Source organism: Sceloporus occidentalis, unplaced genomic scaffold (genome assembly GCF_023333645.1).
Source record: "Sceloporus occidentalis isolate IW3139 unplaced genomic scaffold, rSceOcc1.0.p SCAF_6, whole genome shotgun sequence".
NCBI lineage: Eukaryota > Metazoa > Chordata > Lepidosauria > Squamata > Phrynosomatidae > Sceloporus > Sceloporus occidentalis.
The window spans coordinates 101103339-101118059 of record NW_028316986.1 but is presented as its reverse complement, the minus strand read 5'-3'; the positions used below and the strand labels follow the sequence as shown (position 1 = coordinate 101118059).

At 48.1% G+C, this 14721-nt stretch overlaps 2 protein-coding genes across 6 annotated transcripts; one reads left to right on the top strand and one right to left on the bottom strand.

Annotated features, from left to right (window-relative positions):
• Positions 1 to 275: 275 nt before the first annotated feature.
• PRSS54 (serine protease 54) lies at positions 276 to 3899 on the top strand. The gene is made up of 4 exons (XM_089530527.1): positions 276 to 394; positions 1230 to 1480; positions 2456 to 2571; positions 3406 to 3899. Exons 1-4 carry the CDS (start codon positions 297 to 299, stop codon positions 3895 to 3897), a joined length of 957 nt encoding a protein of 318 aa, XP_089386653.1. The 5' UTR covers positions 276 to 296; the 3' UTR covers positions 3898 to 3899.
• Positions 3900 to 4052: 153 nt separating this feature from the next.
• Positions 4053 to 14663, bottom strand: LOC149311179 (cilia- and flagella-associated protein 263-like). 5 transcript variants are annotated; one of them, XM_089530520.1, is made up of 10 exons: positions 14063 to 14663; positions 13389 to 13719; positions 12078 to 12201; positions 11208 to 11369; positions 9913 to 10068; positions 9221 to 9301; positions 8404 to 8559; positions 5994 to 6101; positions 4700 to 4855; positions 4053 to 4351 (listed from the first exon to the last, which is right to left on the bottom strand). In XM_089530520.1, the coding sequence occupies exons 2-10, from the start codon at positions 13562 to 13564 to the stop codon at positions 4196 to 4198; spliced, it is 1275 nt and encodes a 424-aa protein (XP_089386646.1). In that variant the 5' UTR covers positions 13565 to 13719; positions 14063 to 14663; the 3' UTR covers positions 4053 to 4195. The 5 variants fall into 5 exon arrangements, with proteins under 5 accessions (XP_089386646.1, XP_089386648.1, XP_089386649.1 ...); XM_089530522.1 differs by having other exon boundaries at positions 14238 to 14663; XM_089530523.1 differs by lacking the exon at positions 9221 to 9301.
• Between the last annotated feature and the right edge of the window lie 58 nt (positions 14664 to 14721).

Genomic DNA, 14721 nt, shown 5'->3' with positions numbered 1-14721 from the left:
TTCTTCAGGGACATCCTCTTGATGTCCTAAGATTTTGTAGTCCAAAGGGAGACACTTCCCCGAGCTCTCTTGCTGTCTCTCTGGGGTCTTTATGGTGCGTCCTCCTGGCCTCTGGACCTCTCTGCATGTTGAAAGGGGGGAAATAAGGAGATGGATGAATCCAAGCATACTGGATGACTGACTTCCACCTCTTCTTCTTCTTCTTCCTCACAGACGCAGGGTGCGGCACACCGGCCAACTTTGCTCCCATGCGCTCTCTTCCTCAGGCACCTGAAGCTACAGTGGAACTCCCTTGGATGGTGTCTTTGCAGGACTTGCAGGGCAAACATCTGGCCTTCGGTAGCTTCCTGAGCGAGCAATGGCTCCTGAGCAAAGCCTCTGGCCTCCGCAACAGGTAAGGGCCAAGGCAGGGCAGGCATCCGGACCCAAGGAAGCATGGCCTTCAACTGTGGCGTCACACCCTTGGCTCGTCTCCTCCCATTCGGTCAACTCTGGCTTAAGGCATGGGTTTTTTAGGGTTCCAGGAAAGCTCTGCCAAGCAAACCCTGATATCTCCCAGTAGTCTCCCATCCGAGTATTAACCACAGCCAACCCTCTCTGGGTTCTGAAACCAGAGAGCAAGTGTGCATGTTGTATGTATTCTGGATTTCCAAACGTTACTTCATATTTCCAAACACTGTATTTCCTATGGTTGCTTTTATTGTTGTTTTCAGAGTCTACCAAGTGTCACAACCATCAGTTATTCAGATTCTGCCCAAGAATCTAGGACTCAGTGAACTATTGTTGGACAGTGTGGCTCATTCCAAGTAGTGACACTTTTTGCACTTCTGCTCTTGTGGTTCCATCTATGGACATTTGATTCAGATGTAATGAGCACCTCTTGCTACTGGAACCAAAGATGTTTTCCCAGATAGCAGTGGCAGTAACAGCTATTAACCTGACAAGGCTTCCAACGATTTCTTTAGATCCATATCTGGCTTGGTTCTTGAGTTTTTGTGTCTCTGACAGTCAGGCACTCAACCAGTGAAACCTTCGCTACCGTTACATTTCCAACCTGCCAAAAGCAGTGTCTGCTGGGAATTCCAGTCCCTTAAGCCTGGGAGTTCTGCTAGAAGAAAAGGAACAGGTCTTGCAGTTCAGAGCAAAAGCCCAGGAGCAGGTCTTCTTTGTGGTCTGTGTTGCCAAGGTCTGTTTCTTGTTGACCACGCTCTCTCTCTCTGTGTTGCCAGCACCCAGGTCCTGGCCCTGGCCAGTGTCACGGGTCCAATGGGGCCCAGAAGCCTGCTGCTGCCCATTGATGCCATCATCCCTCACAAGGACTTTGATGAACTCACGCTAGACCACAACATTGCCCTCCTGAGAATAGCCGCCCCGATCCAGATTGATGAGACGGTGTGGTACATCTGCTTCCCATACCCAAACTTTCCCCCAGAAGCTCTGCAGGACTGCTGGGTCGTGGGCTGGCTGCACCCACAGACAGGTGAGGCAATTCTGCATGTTCACTTTGAAGCCAGGACAGCTTTCAGAGTTGCTGTCTAAGAGGGTATTAGCCCAAGAGGAGGGCAACCCACTTCTTTCCACACCTCGCATTTGTACCTGCACACTGCTGCTCAAAGGATCACATTGTGGCCTCTTTGCTGCTGATCCCATGGCTCTCCTCACAGCCGTTGCAGCATCATGTTTTCTCTTTCTCTTGGGCTGCATCTGCACTGCAGAATTAATACAACTTGACACTGTTTTAGCTACCATGGCTCATTATGCTGTGGAATTCAGGGATTTGTTGTTTTGTGTGACATTTAGCCTTTTTCTGTCAGAGAGCTCTGGTGCCATAACAAACTATAAATCCCAGGATTCCATAGGATGGAGCCATGGCAGTCAAAAAGGCATCAAGCTACATTAATTCTACAGTGGCAGCAGCCTCAGATGACAAGCTTGGCTAGCTCTGCTGTGCAAACAGCTGCTGATTTCTTCTAGCACATCCCGCCAAATCCGGACAATGGGTACAAGGGAACACATTGCCATAAGTGTTGTTAGGTGCCACTGACAGGGTATTCAGCACAAAGCATTTTCTCAGGATAATGGGGTTGCTACCTGAATATCCCCAACACAGATCTCTGGGTCTTCTTACGTATCTTCCCTTCTTCCAGCTCCCAGTGCTTGCAACCTGTGCTAAACTGCAGGAATATAGCCATTGTTTGGGTTTAACCCTGTAGACGTTCTGCCCGAAGAAAATGCTGCAGGGCAGTAAGAACCTGTGCTTTGACACAAGCTGCTCTGATGGGTCCTAAAGAGAAGAGGAGGTTCCTCTGGGGTTTTAGGCAGAAGATAGGAAATACAGAAGGGCAGGAATGAGGAAAAAGTACCGTGTGCGACGTCTTCAGGAGGCAGCCGAGGTCTGTGAAGGCCTTTATAAGGCCTGGCCCATTTCATGCCTCCTCCTCTTGGTCCCAGACAGGGAGCAGCTCTCCACAGAAGCTCTTGGTGGAAGATGTCGATCCTTGTCCTCTGCACAGGACCATGGCCACAGAATGCTGCAGCCACAGGGAAGGTGACAATGTGTCTGGATGCCTGGTAAGGAAACCATGTTCTCATTTGCACCTGTGACCATGGATCAAACGATCCACATGCGAATCTCCAGCTAGCCTCCATGTGCAGCTGGGTGATCTTGGGGCAGCTGGCGTCTCCCAAGGGTTGTTGTGAAAGGAGGAAGAAAGCGTGACATACCACCCTAAACTCTTTGGAGAGAATGTAGAAAAGAAAGTAATTACGATAAAGCAAAGTCAGGTTTGCTTTGGAAGCATCCTCTTCTATCTTCTAACTCTGGGGCCAAGTTTAAGTTGTAACCTAGAGGAATGTGTCCTTGGAAAGGAACTTAGGGAGTCTCACAAGAACCAGAGCATGCCGTTGCTGGCACCATAATTTCCTGGCAAAGTGATGAATGCGTGCGATGAACGCTGACTTTGCCCAGCTCTCCTGAGATACTCTGGAAGGCCATTGGCAATGATGCGTGTCAAGTGATCATCGTCCATTTTTCTGTAATACGGAGCACCCAGCACATTTTGTTTGCTTGCTCCATTCCACACATGTAGTTTGTAGCAAGGAGCAGAATGAAAAGCAAATGCTACTGATGGAGTCTTTTCACTGAACCAATGAGCCAACTACGAAGCCTACAAATTCCTTCTTGCTCACGATTGGCATCTTTCCTGATGAACCAGCACCTGGCAGCATTGGCTGGGCTTTCCTTTCTTTGGGATACTGAGAGCACCATGAATGTTACCTTTCCTAGTTTCTTCTGTTGTGGGTTGTCCTTAACTGTCCAAGGAAAGGAAGGGTGTAAGTACTTCAAATAAGGATACAGGTGGGTGGTTAACAATAGCCCTGCTTTCTTCTCTTGTTTCTTCCAAGGGTTATCCTGGGAACTCGGTCGTGTGCCAAGCACAGGGGACTGGGCAGTGGGTGCTGAAGGGAATGCTGACCGACGGCGGCGCAAGGTGCTACGGGCCATTTCTTTACACCCGGGTTGCGTATTACAGCGATTGGATCGTTGCCACCACATCCCGGTGGGGCTCCCCTGTCTTTCCCATCCCTCTCAGGAGACATTTTGCCTCCCAGGCAGAGCACCGGCAAGAGATGGTCGATCCCTTTATTGACGAGGAGGACCTGGGCGACTGGAAGGCCCCAAGCGCTGTCTCAGAGGACCTTCCGGGCCTCAATGGGACAGAATGGCTCAATGCAAGCAACCAAGGGCCCATCGAGTCACGGGCCAAGTCTGCTCCCATCTACTACGACTACTACAGTGGGGAAACCTACCCCATTTCCACTGCAGCATTAGGCCAGCTGCCATGGGGAACTGGAGGCATCTTCTCTGCTGGCTTCCTGCTCCATTGTCTGACTTGATGGACGACTGTGCAAGGCCCAGACTAGTTGTCCTTGGGCAACTCCGCCTTTGTGAGCCTCTTTGCTTGCTTTTTCCTGGAAATTCCTTTGCAGTAACTAAACTACAAACCCTCCTTAGGCACCAACCCTGACCCTAATGATACCACCATACTCCATTGAAGGAAACAGATATTATTCTTATAATAAAGTAACTCTTCACACATACACATTCCCAGGGAGTTTGGGGGACCCTAGGGCAAATGTCTTAATGGAAAGGGAGGCCACCTGAAGCTCAGTGCGAGTCACGCTGGAGTGCTCTTCAGTGGCCAGGCTGCGGGATTCTCGGCAAACGCTCTCTTTGTCGGAGGTCCTCTTGAACCTGGGTGCTGGTCTGTTCCTCAGGAAAGAACTCATACAGCTGTTTCCTGGGCATCTTTGCCCTGTGACAAGCACTGCGATAGGTCTGTAAGGTCAGCTGTACAATGTAAGAGATGAAAGGAGGAATAAACTCAACATGAAATGACAGCTTCCCCTTGTAGCCTTTCACAATGAGGCTGCTCTTGGCTTTTTACTGGGTCCCCCATTATCACCACACTGCTAGGGGGCTTTTAAATAGGATAAAGCCTGGCTCAAGCAGCATTTCCTGCAGGGCAGGAAGGCCTTTTCTCGGGAGTGCTGAGAATCCGGTCCAGAGGTGGCTGGGTCAAGGGTCTCCCTTGGAACAAGGTAGCTCCCTGGGCCCAGAGACAGGCCTCGCAGAAGGCAGCCAAGTTTCAAGGCTGCCTCCATGCCAGAGCCTGGCCTGATGCTGACACAGCCCTACCTCTGCGATCTCCACCTTCCTCTCCCAGATTTTGATTTCTCCTTCGAGCTTTTGGAGAGCCATCGTCTCATGGACATAGTCGAGGACTGGAGGCACTTTGTTTTCGGCCAGCTGCTTCCGTAGCTTTTTGTTCAGGGCCTCAGCCTTGGCCCGCTCCTGGCAAGGAAATGGAAAGAGGGACCCTTGAGAAGAAAGAATTGTTTCTCCCCCCCACCTTCCACTATGGATTCAAGGGTGGGTTGGGGAAGTGGGGATTCAGGCAGAAAAGGCAGAGCTTGGAAAAGTACCTTTTCTGGATGGAAATTCCCAAGGATTCTGGGGGGTTTGGCCATGGAAGCCAGTGAGTGATCTGGGTCAATTTGGACCATCTCAGCCTCGGAGGAAGGCAATGGCAAATCCCCCCTAAATAAATCTTGCCAAGAAATCCCTGTGATAGGGTTGTCATAAGTTGGGGTTGACTCAGAAGTACATAAAAACAGTTAAAAACACAAAAGCTTTCCAGTTTCTTTTTTTAAAAACTCACAAGAGTGGGATGGGGGCCTGTGTCCCATTTGCACACAAAGCCGTTATTCCCAGAGGCCTCTTAGAGGTCTGAGAAAAAAGCCCCATTTTATAAAATTCCAGTTTTTTTTGGGGGGGGGGACAAGCTACATTTTGCTGACTCGATATCAATTTATACTCCTGAAAATAAGCAAGGCAGAGGACAGCATGTTCCACATCTTAGTACCGTATTTCCAGTCAGTGCAGCAAGCTGTTCATTCATCCCTTAGCAAGCAACCCTGGCCTGGCTCTCACGCCATTCAAGCACCTCTTACCATTTTGATTTCTTTCCCCACTAATGGAAGGCTTTGGCTCAGGAATCCCCAAAATCCCAGGTCACTGTAAAGGAGTCAGCAGAGGCGTGGAGAGGGGATGCCTATGGCAATGTAAGTCACCCCGCTCTTACTCCCATGGCGCCCATGCAGATGCGGCTGAAAATCCAATACAGGTGGACTTGAAAAGTATAGCTGCCTCTTCCTTTCTTACAGGAGAGGAACAGAACACACCGTCTCCTCTGTTCTGTTGGGCTACAGCTCCCAGTGTCCACACGGACCATGCAGGCTGGGGCTGATGGGAGCTGAGAGCCCCGGTTGTGTGTTAAGAGAACTGTCACACCCAGTGGTGTGAATTAGTGGATTTGCCCCTAAACCTCCCACTTGACACTGAAGCCAGCAGCTGCCCCCTGATGTGGTTACAAGGGTTGTAAGGGTGCCTTCCCATCCCTGTACCCTCTGCCCAGCTGTGCCATCCTTACCGCCTCAGCAAGGATTAATTCACGGTCAATTCTGCCCAGGGACTCCTTTCTCTGGGCGATGTCCTTTGACAAGCAGTCGGCCATGGCGGTGGCACTTTGCAGTTTCTCCTAAAAGATAACAACATGGCTCAGATGGAGGGGAAAAAGATGAGGAGAGGGGCAGGGCAGGGAGGGAGGCCAGTGTTCACTGGCACAGAAGGGGCACTCAAGTGGTGGCATCCCTCTGAAGCAGCGTCCAGACTTATTTTGCTCAGCTGCATCAGGTTGGCCAGACATACAGCTGGCAACTTGTGAGCAGATGGAGTTAAAATTTGGGGTGTGCTGACAGACACCCCACTGAATTATTCCAGGGATTCTTTCTTCCCTTTCCACTATTTCCAGGAATTCTTTTTTACACCTTTGGGCTTTGGGAGAGTCCATTCTGCTTGCTGCACTTCTTGTTCAGCCAACAGAATAATCACTTTGGCGCGTTACAGACGGGCCCATGAGGCGCCGTCATCACACTGTCATTACGTGCGAGGGGCGGTGCTTCCTGATGCGCCTTGCCCCTCGCGCGTAATGACATCAAAATGGCGGTGCCACATACAGATGGGCGCCGCCATTTTGACGTAGCAGACGCTCTGCGTCCACACATCACACTCCAGAAGTGACGCCGCGAGTGCGCGACTAGCGCCTCGCAGCGTCTCTTCCGGGGCCCAGGAAGGAGCACGATTTTCGTGCTCCTTCTTTGCTGCATCTGGGAACCACACGGTTTGGATGCTGCTATTCCCGGACGCAGCAATCAGCAGCGGTGCAAGACTGCCCCTTCTGGGCCGTCTGTAACGCGCCTTTGTTCATTACAGGATGACTCACTTAAGGTGCTCATGGTTTTTAAAAGTGATAAACAATAGAATAACTGGGTTTTTTTAAATGAAAATGATCAAGGCCCCAATGATGTAAACACTGTAAGAGCACCTGTTAAAGCACCTGTAGAGCAAAGCACATTTAAAGGCTTTTATCTTTACAAGCTCTGCTGAAACAAGCATTTTCGTGTCTGTCTAGAAGTGCTTTCATTTCATAGTCTCTCTTTCATTCCCCACTGCAATCCACGTTAAACATCTGATGGTGGAGGGAGGGAAGGCTCCTGGAAAGCAGAGTGATGATACTCTGGAGCAGGTTCAGGTAAATGGAGGAGACTCCAGAGTCAATACTCAGATGCCAAGCAACGTAGCCCAGGGAACCAGAAAAGCTGAGGAAAGACTGGTCTTCACATGAGCCAGTGCTTTCGGACACCACAAAACCTGACAGACACCCTGCGGAGCCACAGAGGCTTTGATGGTGGCCCCATGGAGGGGAAGTGGCTAGAGTATAAATGAATGCAGGAAGAGGCAGGTTCTCCAGGAAAGAGCATAGATGATCAGGTGAAGTTGGAGAAAGGCTTTCCCGCCTGCTGCTGCTGCCTGAGCATTTTGGAACAGGAACAGATCCACAAGCACCCTCTCCAATCTGCGTGCCTACTGTCTCAGGAGTGCAACATCCTCCTAGAATAAGCTGTACATTTCCTCCAGGGCCATCCATTTCCCCAAACTGACAGAGGCTCCGTCTGCCTTCCACATTCAGTCAAAGCTGCCATCCCACTGGAGGGTGAGCTGCTTGTGTGGGAAGGCTGGGACTCTGAAGAGTGTGGATTGTATGATTATGTCCAGATGGCAGTTTTCACTTCCTCCTGCATCCTTCCTGCAAGCTGCTCTGATCCCATCACTCTTTATTTCTCTCCACTATATGCTGACTACATTTCCTCTGTAAACAGGTCCTTCAGAACATTCATTCATTTAAAATATTTTGTACCACAGTTCACACAGGGAAGGAGTCATACAGCCTTGTCACCCTTGTCTTCTCTTCGCTAGGCTGAATCTGACCAGCTCCCTCAACCTTTCCTCATGTTTTGTTCTCCATACCTCATATCATTTTTGTTACCCTTTCCTGAAATCACTCCATCTTGTCTATATCCTTCTTAAAATGAGGTTCCATTACTGCAGTACTCCAGATGAGGCCTGACTGGCACAGAATATAGTGGGATTATTACTTCTCTCAACTTGGAAGGGCTCTTCTTGCTTCAGAGTAGAGCAGGGCACTGGAGCTGGACTGCAGAAATAATGAAGTATCATACTGCTTTAACTACCATGGCTCAATGCTATAGACTCCTGGGATTTCTGATTTTGTGAGTTATTTTGCCTTCTTGGCAGTTAAAGTGGTGTCAAACTGCATTATTTCAGCAATGCAGATGCAACCTGGGTCAGAGTGTGATGCAGATGTGGGCTGGAAGGCAGCAGGAGTCGGGTCAGGGTTGTAGTCTCATTCCCTCCAGCAACCCTCTTAAGCCACGGCTGTGGGGCCATGGGACAGAGAAGGATGTGGACTTTGCACTTACTTTGTAGAAGTTGAGGGCCTGCTGCGTGCTGCCCACCATCATCTTCAGCTGCAGCAATTCCTGGTTCCTTTCATCAATCTTCTCCAGGAACTGAGCATTCTCAATCTTCAGCTGTTGAAAATCTACCTCATGAAGGGCCTCCCCCAGCTCCTCTTTCTGCAGATCAACCAAGAAGAGCAACAGTTGCTGATCTGAAAGCTAGGTAGAACTGAGGCCTTTAGCAAACAAGCCAGTGACCAGAGCCCAGGGAGCGTTTAATTGTCCGTGGTCTGCATTGCATGCTGCTGCTCAGCTTAAGACCTCTGTAGGCTAATGTCAGACAACGCACATCATGAGAACAGCCATAGCTCTCCCTGGCATATGGTGACAGGTCTAAAGGCTGCAATCCTGCTTTGCAAACTGGTGATACACATTGTAGAAACTGAATCCAAGCTGGGATAACAGTAAAGAAGATTTGGATGGGTGGGTTAGTTTTGTTCCCCAAAGGCAAATGCTCATTTGCAGTAGGTGAGGAATATCCACTCAGAACAGGACATGTCAAGTGGAAACCTTGAGTGAAGGACGCAAGGCTTGGCTCACTCCCTGCCCTCACCCAGGAATATGTGCTGAGCAAGAGCTGCCCTCTGCCCGAGTAGGACTCCTAATGCTTTAATGTCAGTGCGCCACTGGCTTCTTGTTAGGGAGATAGTCTTAATTAGAGGCCAGTAACATGGAACACCGTCACACCAAGCAAGAGCACAGCTGGGTGAGACTTCTTTGCCTTGGGATGAGATCTGTCAGGCTGCATTTTCAGGAAAGGGACACCAAAGTCAGGTACCTGCTTCAGCTGCGTCTGCATTTTCTTCACCTGGACTTTGAGGGAATCGTTTTTCAAGCGGAATTTCTCTTTCAGGGCATCCTGTGAAAAAGAAAGCTTCCTGATTTCTTTCCCAGCCTTACTGCTGAAGTTTGGCTTCTGGGACCGTGTTATCTATATGTTTAGGAGGAAGACTTTCTTTGCCTAGGCTGAGGCAAGTCTCTCCAAACAAGATGTCCCTGCCAGCTACAACAGGGATTTGTGTCACCTTGGCTCTGGCCTCACTCTTGTACCTATGAAGAGGGGAGTCTTAAATGCCACAACTATGGAATCCCTCTTGTTCTCATTTCCGGACGCTGAGGAAACCCATACCTCATAAATATGCGTGGGCCACAAATTTAGATGGTAAACCTGAAGGCAGGGAACTGTCCAATTAATGTTTGCAAGCTGCTTTGGGAGCTTTTTTGGCTGGAGGACGGGGTATAAATACTCTAATAAATGAACAAAGAAAATAAAAAATAAATGTGCTTTGCTGCACTTGGTTCCTGGCTAACTTGGTAGAACTAGAACCCATATAGAAGACCAGGAATATTGCAAGTGAGATGAACTGATATGAAACACCACCCCAAATCTTATCAGATTGCTTATTTAACATATAGTTTATGGGAGCAGAATTAGAAGGATGGATTAAACAAGAAAAGATCACCACTAACCCTCTTGCGCATCTTGTCTTCCATGTATTGCAGCACCTTATTGGAAGCGATGACACTCCCTTTTTTCTTAGTGATGGTTTTGATTATCTCTTTTTCAAAGTCTGCAGCAGCTTTCTTAATATCCATTCCACGAATGTCTGCTTCCTCTAGGACTGCCTGCAGAGTGGAAATCATACTGGAAGTAGAGACACATGACGTTTTGTTTATTCTCTTTGGAGTGGCCCAGAACCATGCTTTCCAGAGACAAGGTGCCCAGAGAAAGACAGAACAAACCCATACTGTAGTTGGGAAGTTTAAAAAGCAATTGAGAGCAGCAGCAGAAAAGCCATAGGGGAAGGTAATGACACTGTGTTGCTGGACTCCTTGCTCCCAAGGGGATGAGCTGATTGATGGAGCTACTGGTCAGATGTATAGAAATTTGACACTCTCTGTCCAAAAAAGCAATTCAAACCTAGCCATTTTCATTAGAGCAGGGAGCCTGAGGGGGACATTTAATTATTGAGCATGTGGGCTGCCTGAATTCCACTCTGGAGAGCCTGTGTGAGCGGATGGTACTCTCAGGGGCTCAAATTATTAATACCTTTTAAGAAGGAAAATTACAAAAAGTTATCTGGGGAAAAGGAGGAAGAAAAAGAAAGAAAGAAAGAAAGAAAGAAAGAAAGAAAGAGAAAAGGTTTCCCTCTCAGACCATATAAGCCACTATCCCATATCTTGTATGGGAAGTGACTTGCTCCCAGTTTAAGTATCCAGAAAGAAGCCATTTCATAAAGGTTCTAGCGCCTCCACATCATCATAAGCCATTTATTTCATTTAAACAAAAGTGGGAAAGAACAACCCAAAGACTCCCATCCCAAGAACAGCAGCCTCAGTGCTGCTTTTCTGCAGAAGGTAGTCTTTGAAATGCTGCCTGTAATGCTGGCCTGTAACCACAGGACAGTTTGAAGCCTGAGAAGTGTCCATGACCGTGTCCCACAGCCAAATTTGGGGGAAAGCCCAATGGTGTAATGTTCTTCCAGCCTCTTAATATTTCCTGCTTCCTTTGTTGACAACCTTGATTAAATGAGCCTCCCTTTCAGTCATACTGTAGCCTTATTAGTAGCAGAGAGCCAACCTTATCTGAAGCAATGCCAGGTGGGCCTGAAATGCCGCCCTGACCCCTTGGTCACTTTTACTGGATTTGCCCTGCTGGCAGCAAATCCCTCCGACTGGTGAAGATGGCAGAATACACAGCTCAGTGGAGGCATACACTCTAACTAAAGGCCACTTTGCATCCCAATATACACAGACAACTCTACCTGGAGGTTCTGCATGGTCCTCTCTGAGCTCTCCTTCATCCGCCGCATCTCCTCTTTGGTCTCCTCCAGTTCCCTCTGGACCAGGTCACATTTCTGCTCCATGGTCAGGCAGACGGGGCGCTCTGTTGGGATGCGGGACTTAGACTTGCGCCTGCCTCGTCCCTGAAGCTCAAGAGGAAAGCATCAAGTTACGCATAAGCCTAGAGCAGGACCCACAAGTGTTGTGATGCAGCAATGGCGACTTTAGCATTTGCCATCAGCCTGCCTGGGTTTCTCGTTCTCCAAATTTAACTAAGGATCTAAAGGATGAAGCAGAGGGAGAACGACACCAAACAGCTTACAAAATCCCAGCAGGTATAACTGAGAGGATGTGGTTTAATGGTCTGAGTGTTGGACTAGGACTCTGGAGACCAGCGTTTGATTCTCTGGATTTTAATTTGGGGTTAATTTTTTACTAAAATTTCAGGACTTAAACATGAGCATGTATGCAGTACATGTGTTCATGAGTCAGGTCCACAGCACTGAGGAAGACGGAGAGAGCAAAATATACATGTCCATCAAAACTGTGCCCATGTCGGTGTAGTAGGGTTTAATAATTAAGTAATCATGGTATTGTTGCCTTTTGTGTTTTTAAAAAAGTATCTATGAAGGGAGATCAGTTAACAAAAGGAATGCAGTTTACTATTGCAGAATACAGGTAGATGTAGGTAATAAGGAGCGGCCAAGAGAGGGATATTTTGGACATTTTGACAAATTAGCCACTGGAGAATATGTGCAAAGTTTTTTGTTTTGTGTTATTGTGTCTGTTTCTAGAATTTTTCTTCTTCCTATAAATGTTTACATATGTCTGTGTTTCTTTAAGCGACTTACGTATGGCGCTTGTCCCAGGTCCACCGAAGAGCCGTGCCTTTCTGTGGCCATTTTCTGGGACTCCAGTCGGTTGACATGTTTCTCAAACATGTCCATCTGGAGCTTGAGGATGGCATTGCTGCGCCTGAGGGGAGATTAAGGATGAGGGGAGCAAATCCATCAGTTCACCTGCTAAAACTACAGGCGCAACAAGGATTAGGTGACACTTGGCCCTCCTTATCCACAGATTTCTTTATCCACCGATTCTAGCATCCACAGCTTGAAAATAGATTTAAACAGTATAAATTCCAAAAAGCAAGCCTTGGTTTTGCATTTTATATAAGGGACACCATTTAGATATGCCACTGGATTTAATGGGACTTGAGCGTCCAGGGATTTTTGTATCCATGGAATGTCCTGGAACCAAACCCCAGCCAAGGATAACAACAACCCACTGCACATTACATTGATTTATAGCCCACTTCCCCACCCACCCACCCCCCAAAAAATCTGCCACAAAAGGCAGAAATAATAAACCGCTTTAATTGCCCTGGCTTAAAGCTAGGGGATTCTGGGAACTGTGGTGTGTTTGTGAGGCACTGAGCCTTCTCTGTCAGAAAGAACTCAGGTGACAAAACAAATTACAGTTCCCAGGGTTCCCTAGCGCTGAACCAAGGCAGTGAAAGCAGCCTCAAAACAGTTTATCATGCATCCACAATGGAGAAATAACCCGGTTTGGTCCCGCTTTAACTTGTTGTCTGGCTCAAAGGCTATGGAATTCTGGGAGCTGGAATGTGTCGTGGGGTCCAGAGCCTAGCTTTGAGTCTAACTGGCTCAAAGGCTATGGAATTCTGGGAGTTGGAGTGTCTCGTGGGGTCCAGAGCCTAGCTTTGAGTCTAACTGGCTCAAAGGCTATGGAATTCTGGGAGTTGGAGTGTGTCGTGGGGTCCAGAGCCTAGCTTTGAGTCTAACTGGCTCAAAGGCTATGGAATTCTGGGAGTTGGAGTGTGTCGTGGGGTCCAGAGCCTAGCTTTGAGTCTAACTGGCTCAAAGGCTATGGAATTCTGGGAGTTGGAGTGTGTCGTGGGGTCCAGAGCCTAGCTTTGAGTCTAACTGGCTCAAAGGCTATGGAATTCTGGGAGTTGGAGTGTGTCGTGGGGTCCAGAGCCTAGCTTTGAGTCTAACTGGCTCAAAGGCTATGGAATTCTGGGACTTTGAGTCTACTGTGGGTCCCGCTCCGCTTTCCCAGAATTCCACAGGGGCCTCTGAGCCCCCAAGGTTTCGTTTCTTGGGACGGAGGCCTTTTCCTCTGCTGAGGGGCCGATGGCCGACCTGGTCTCCTCCACCAAGGCGGCGAGCTCCTCCAAGGAGAGCTGGCTCAGGTCCTGCTCCAGCTCCTCCACCGGCTCCCTCGACTCGCCCGTGCGGACACTCTCGCGCTCCGATTCCTCGTCAGCCATCGCGGCCGGACAAGGAGGAGGAGAGGATGGAGGCCCAGGGATCGCCATAGCAACGAGGCCAACGGTGGCAGCAGCAGCAGCAACGGCGAGGTCGCCATGGCAACGCGGCCTAGCGCCCGGTCCAAGCCTTGCCAGGCCTACTCCGACAAATCCCCTCAGAGTCAGAGTCAGGCCTCATCAGGGCGTATAGTTTGGACCAGAACCTTTACAAGATTTATTTATTGAAATACTATATTATAATCATATTTTATATAAAAATGTATATAAAATATTATATCATATTATATAAAATATAAAATATTATATTAGTTTGGCCCAGAATCTTAAAAAGATTTTCCTCAGGCCTAGGGACATTTCTAAATCCTTATTTACTTATTTAAAAAACAAACAAACATTAATAAATAAAAATGTGCTTTGTTTAATTTGCTGATTTCCATTATATTTATTATAAAAACAAAAACAAACATTTATTTATTATTTAAGACAAGCAAAGAAACATTAATAAAGTGTCTTCCCACACTTTCACTCCATTCATTAAACCCTTACATTTAAACCCTCCTCCATTCTTCTTCCTCAGTCACTATTTCTACTTCTCCTCTAATTGTAGAGTGCTTGGTTTAATTTGTTCATTTCCCTTATATTATATTAATTATAAAAACCAAAAGCAAACACATTTACTTATTAAAACAAACAAACATTAACCAATAAAACGTTTCCCTACATTTCCTTAAACCTAAACCCTTCCCCGTTCTCCCCAGAATCCCATTCTATTGGCCATCGTGGGCTGAGGGGCTTCTTATACAACAGAGTTTGGGGACCATTGGCTTTTATAGAGAGGGTTTGAAAAAGGCTTCTCGCTTCAGGTTGCACAACTCCAGGTGTGCCTCTAGACTTTCCTAAATCTACGAAAAAGCTCCTTCCTCCAGTAATAGCTCTAGCAGTCTCCAGAACTCCCGCTCTAGACTTTCTAGATCTTCGCTCCAGAGATGGCTCTCCCGCCTTTTTAACCCCATCTTGGCTTCTGGCCCTGCCCCCTCTCACGTGACCCGCCCTCCCACTGCTTCTCTTGAGGCCCCGCCCCACTTCCGGCTCCCTCCTCAGCGTCTGTCCTCCATGACCAACTAAAAGGCATACTGCGCATGCGTGTTTCCGTTTTGTGTTTGAGTGTGTTTTTCCCTCCGTGGGCGGGGCTCCAGGCGGCGCTA